The following is a 6,081-nucleotide window of genomic DNA, read 5'->3' as shown; positions in this document are numbered from 1 at the left end:
AAAAATGTACAAGGTAGACAAATGTCCCATGTCTAGGGACCAGCAATGATCTGTGAGCTTTTCATGGGTACTAAGCCCATGAAAAGACAAGTAAATAAAAAGTAAGAGTTTAGAAACTTTAGAGCAATTTGAGATTGCTACAACATCCAAGTGCATGACCAATGAACTTGCCTTGAATAGGGCATAGACTAGTTTGGGGATTACCGAACTTGTAACTGTAACATGTGATGTGTCACATGTGGTCCAAGCTGCAGACCAGTAGGATCATGTGTTGGTCTGTGACATATTGGTGGAAAAAATCTGGTCCATTACTACAGATAACTGAGACAAACTGCTCTAGGATTCTTACAGATGATGAAGTAAACTAAGCATGATAATTATCTAAACACATTCCAGCAAAATACTATTCACAAATTAAGCATGCTGAAAAAGTTAACTGAAAAATATTTTGGCCACAGAATAGAAGGCAACCATTCTAGTCATTTCTCGTAATGCATTATTCTGACAATCAGACTATACATTTTTCAAAGACAGGCATTTTGTGTTTTGCTATTATGTATCCCTCATTGTTTCTAAGACAGTACTTACTAGACAAATCATAGACTTTCATTAACTCCCTATTTACTCTTCACTCATTCTAAGCTTTATTTACATGGTTGAACAAGAATACAAAAAAATACATTTCCATAAAAATAATAAATCCTTACATAGTACATTATTGTGTCACTTTACTGGTAGGTCAGTCTTTCAGTGACTTCATTACCCAAGGACAGTCTCAATCCTAAGAAGCCTCTAACCATAAGAGAAACAGCTACCACAACATCTAAGAATGTCACCTCTCAGAGAAACAAGAAACCCTCAGCTCTCACCCAAAGTTTACTAATACTTGTGTATACAATAAATAACTGGTTATAAACCTAGTTATCAATTGATAAAAATCAAGCTTCTGGTCTTACAAGTTTAGTTATCAATAGATTTAAAATGAGGCAAAGAATACTGCTAGAAGCAACTATGCCAAGAACACTGAAGGATGACTAAAGAACCATAAAAACAAAACAATAGAGCAGTCTAGAGGCCATTTAATGTAAAGGCAAACTGCCCAATACCACTCCAGAATACCCAAGGGCAGCTATTTTTAAATGGTTCAATAACTGATCTTCACTTCGTTACTCTTAATCATTCAAGGAAGGTTCAGTTTGGGATAATAAACCCTGGCTAATGAGGCATTCAATATTACATACACCTTAGGAAATTTCCACTCGAAAAAGTTATAATAAAGTATCGGCATTTAAAGAAATAAGTTTAACCTAATAAGTAACTAATACTGAAATTAAACCTACTGTATTTAAGACACATTGTATTTCCAGGTTTTTTTTTAATTTAAAATATATGCAGGGGTGCCTGGGTGGCTCAGTCGGTTAAGCATCTGCCTTCGGCTCAGGTCATGATCCCAGTGTCCTGGGATCAAGCCCCGCATTGGACTCCCTGCTCCGCGGGAAGCCTGCTTCTCCCTCTCCCACCCCCCCGTGCTTGTGTTCCCTCTCCCGCTGTCTCTCTCTCTCTGTCAAATAAATAAATAAACAATCTTTAAAAAAATAAAATAAAATATATGCAACACTTAAAGTGGAACTTAACACTTAAGAGGATTTATGGAATTTGAACACATGAACTCACCTGACATCCATCTACAAGCACTTATCTGTTGAATATATAACTTCAACATACTTGTCAAGACTGAGCAGAAAATGTAGAAAAGGGGCCAGTCCCAAGAAGAAACTAAACCTCCCTACCACTCTTGACCTTCCCTAACAGCCACCTAGACACAAAATAGACCTGAAGGGATTACCTATGAAGAGCTCTGAGAGCACACTGAGAAAAACTTCAAATATGGCAGAACGTAACCAAAGTTTTAACAAATACAGAGTCACAGAATAGAAAGTGCTAATCAGAAAAATGCAAGAATTTGAAACTATATAGCATAGTTAAGTCCATATTAATTTTGTTAACATCTATAGATACCAATCATTCAACATTGCATACAGTCCAGAGGTTTAAAAAATACAAAGATAATGTTGTTAAATGTTTAAAAAAAAATCAGACTCAAAATAAGGCTCTGCCAACAGAGAAGCAGAGATATAACTGCCCTCTGTTTGACTTCCAAGGCCCCATGCAATCTGGCCTCACCCAACTCCATGCCAACATTCCAGGACCCATGGACGTCTTCAAGCCTCTGCCTCTGCCCTCATCCCTACTGGGGTTCTCCCACCTCTTCCCCACATCCATCCAAATCTTGTTCCTCCTTCAGGTCTAGCTGGAGTCTCATTTTTCCTAGGAAATCTTTCCTAGACGTCCCTGGTCCAAGTCATCTACCTCTTGTATAATCTCCACTCCCATTTAACTTTCACTACACAGCTTGGCTCTTAACCGCAATCTTGGCGTTACCTCGTGTATATTAGTTTTTGTCCCTCATCCTGGTGTCGTCAGCCTAAGACTCCCAGGGACAGATCCACAGGACAGCAAAGACACGTGTATTGACTCACTGCAAAGAAAGATGGTATCCACACCAGAACTGTAGGGCATCTCACTGCTGTCCCAAAGCTAGACAACAGAATCTTTAAAAGCCAAAACCAAGTCTATATTTGTGAAAAAATGAAGTAAAGGAGTCATTATCGGATTTGAGGGAATGATGGAATTTAAGTAAACTTTAAATAGAGAGGTTCAAACCAAAGCAGAACTGTATGTAAAGTGATCAACATCAAGTCTGGGCTGTGAAGCAGATGTTTATAGTCCAAGCTAATTTTTTACTTTTTCATTCCTTATCAAGCTAGACAACAGACTTCATAAAGGCCAAAATCACTTTTATATTAATTCATATCCTATATGAAACTGAGCAGCACATACCAGATGCTATATAAAGGCTATTTGATATCTGACTGATGGATAATGAAATTTTAAACAACCAAAGCCATAGCTGATGGGTTATAATTATAAAACTACATAAAACAATCTTTTAGTAGTCTATATAGGAAAAAAAAGAGGTAGTAAGAAGGAGGTATATTTCTTACCTACAACACCAAAAGCTGAAACAGCTCGAAATAACCCGGAGGATCCTTTCTGTCCCATCTTTGTTCTATTTCCTAGATCCAAGCGGCCAAGAAGTTCTCTCACTTCTTGTTGAGTATATACGTGCTAAAAATAAGCAAATTTAATCCAAAAGGTTGTGCTTATTCTTTATTTATTGCCTGTAAGAAACACTAGCTATTTCATAGAGAAGTACATAATAGTGCATAACTAAGCTATAATTTTAAAAGCCAACAAATTCCCTAACATTAGCAATTATGGGTGGTTACTGGATCACAAGTCGCTATACCAAAAAACTTTGTCAAAACCTCATCTTCTGGGGCGCCTGGGTGGAGCAGTCCGTTAAGCATCTAATTCTTGGTTCTGGTTCAGGTCATGATCTCTCACAGGTGTCATGGGATCGAGCCCTGTGTCGGGCTCTGTGCTCAGTGCAGAATCTGCTTTAGATTCTTTCTCCCTCCCCCTTTACCCCTCCCTGCTTGCTCATGCTCTCTCTCGCAAAGAAATAAAATCCTTAAAAATAAAAAAAAACCCTTACCTTCTGAACCACACATTTAAAGGATCATAGATAGGCAAATTTCAAGAAATCTGTGAACTCCTTAGAACTGTGTGCAAACTTTTGATTATACATACATATGTGTATTTTTATGAGGCCCACAGCTTTTCTTAGATTCTCAAAGAAATCCCTGATCAACTGTTCCCATCCCCAAGTGAAAACAAGAATCAATACATTATACTAATAAAAATTCCCAGAATGGGGGGGAATGAAGAAAAACACCCATGAGTGCTGGAAATCACAACATACAATTTATCCAAAATTATTATAACATAGAAAATAGTTTTGCAAAGAACTTAGTGAAAATGGGTTGCAAACTGTAGCTACCAACATATTTGAGAAACCAGCAATCGACACGGATTCAAAATATTCAGACAGAACTTCAATACAAAGGGTAAGTTAGGTTCTCTCATTTGAAAGGGTTAAAATTAACTATTCAGTACCACCATGCTGTATTTCACTTTTGACTAACAGTCTCATGTTTTTGCGCTACCTGAATTAAGTCTGTATTCCTGCTTTGGATAATATAACATCTGGATAAGCTTCACATTTCTCTCATGCATAGCAAGTCACCAGAAGATCAACTAGAGGTGATTTTTAGCAGCATCATTAAAAGTCTGCAGCACAGAAGTCTGCCCTGACTTCATGTGGCTTCATATTAAAGCACAGTAATAAATAATCTCTTCAATATATGCAATATTAAGAGTTAGATTAAATCCTTAAAATACCACTTCTTTAAAAAAATATATTCATTATCTTATCCAAAGAGTTTGCTTGGTAAAACAAATCAAAATGAAGTACAAAGTATAATTCCAGCATACTTTGTAACATCAGTAATTCCTAGAAGCCAGATTAGAGATTTAAATTCCAGCCAATCATGAAAAATAATTAAAATTTTCAGGTGCCTGATGAAAAAAGGAAAAAATATATCAATAAAAGCTGTGAGGATAGTTCACAACCTTTAACAGGTACAAAAATTACTGTTTGCATTCAGGTTTGCAAGATACTTACCCTATCATCAATTATGACCAAATCTTTTGGTTCTGTTCTATCAATCTTTAAAACACGGTATTTTGTTTCTGCATGATTGCTCCCAACTAGAAAGTATCTCTATAAATGAAAAGAAATGTCATTAGTTTTTTAAGGCACCTTTCCTTATACACATTTTATAACCACTTTGGTTTTTGAAATTAAATACTGTAATAAAGTTGGGTTACTTTTGAAAAGAAATACTTCTGTTAAATATAACTGGCAGAGTAAAGAAAGGTTGATTCTAAAAGGTCAATTTTAAAATTGAAATATTCTTAGTGAAGTCATGATAAATATCAGTCTGGTATTTGAAATGTACCCAGTAACCAGGTCAGATTAATTTAATTATATTATATAGAGATTAACCTAACTGATTGGAGACTGATGTTTAAACTTTGCCAGGAAGAAGCAGCTCTAGTAAGAATTTGAAAGCTCAACATGTAATTAGGAATGCTCAGACAATTATAGCTATGAAAATATTGAAATTTTATCAAATAAATCTTTATAAATTTTCTACAAAACACTGAAAATGCCTTTAATATAGCAACTATAAGAACCCCAAGGTCCTATAAAAGATTTAAATAAGTGTAATTTCTGAGATGGCTTTTTATAGATAAGCTACAGGAAATAATTAATATTCTTTCTTTTCTGAATACTTCCTTGGGGCATTATACCTGAGCACATTAGTCTTCTTAAATAAACACTAAGAATAAAATTAATAATTAAAATATAAAAAAAAATCTTAAATTTAAAGAAAATGTTTTTAAGAGAATTTAAACAAGGTAAGTAATTTTTAAGAAAATAAGTAAAACCCATTAGGAAAAATACATAAAGATATTTCGCTCTAAAAATGTCCTTAAAAGTGGCGCTTTCTCAACATAGCAAAAACTGAGAAAACATTGCTACAATCAACTGGCATCTTACCATCTCATTGGTCAGTTAAGATTTAGATCCACAAAACAAATAACAAATAAGATCCTCTAGATTAATGGCCAAACTTAAGTATGTAGACCATGGGCATTCAGAGCAGGAAAGATTAATGTGCAGTACTATAGGTATAGAAAATGTCAGAGGAGTCTGGACTTGAATTGAGCCTTAAAGGATGGGGAAGATTTTTAAAAGTAAGATTTTAGTGTACATCAAAAGATGAGCACTTAGTTATATTGTTTTAACACCAGATCTGCAGAAATAGGTGAATTTTTTATTAAGTATAAATCTGTTTACAAAGGTCTGTTCTAGACTTCCAGGCTATACAGAACAAAACTATATATTAAAAGATGATTAGTTCTGGGGGCAATATGCCCCAGGCCCTGCACCACCCCTGCTAACGCCTGGATGGGAGGTGGGGGGGGGAGGCATGGTGCCTGTAATTATTAAACACAAATTCAATTAAAAGATGATTGATTAACCCAATC

The 6,081-nt window shown here is 35.4% G+C and overlaps 1 protein-coding gene across 4 annotated transcripts in view; it reads right to left on the bottom strand.

Moving 5' to 3' along the window:
- The window catches only part of FIG4 (FIG4 phosphoinositide 5-phosphatase), a 127,791-nt gene that overhangs the window by 107,840 nt on the left and 13,870 nt on the right, over window positions 1-6,081 (bottom strand). For all 4 annotated transcript variants that reach the window (XM_025863792.2, XM_025863817.2, XM_025863802.2 and 1 more), the window contains exons 2-3: window positions 4,649-4,747; window positions 3,066-3,189 (exon numbers count right to left, since the gene is read on the bottom strand). In XM_025863792.2, coding sequence (XP_025719577.1) covers window positions 3,066-3,189; window positions 4,649-4,747 — 223 coding nt within the window. The remainder of the gene's footprint in view (window positions 1-3,065; window positions 3,190-4,648; window positions 4,748-6,081) is intronic.

The sequence above is a fragment of the Callorhinus ursinus genome, unplaced genomic scaffold, assembly GCF_003265705.2.
Source record: "Callorhinus ursinus isolate GAN/ISIS: 27379988/994484 unplaced genomic scaffold, GSC_fseal_2.0 scaffold6, whole genome shotgun sequence".
NCBI lineage: Eukaryota > Metazoa > Chordata > Mammalia > Carnivora > Otariidae > Callorhinus > Callorhinus ursinus.
Note: the sequence above shows the minus strand (reverse complement) of the source record. Positions and strands in the feature narration are given on the sequence as shown.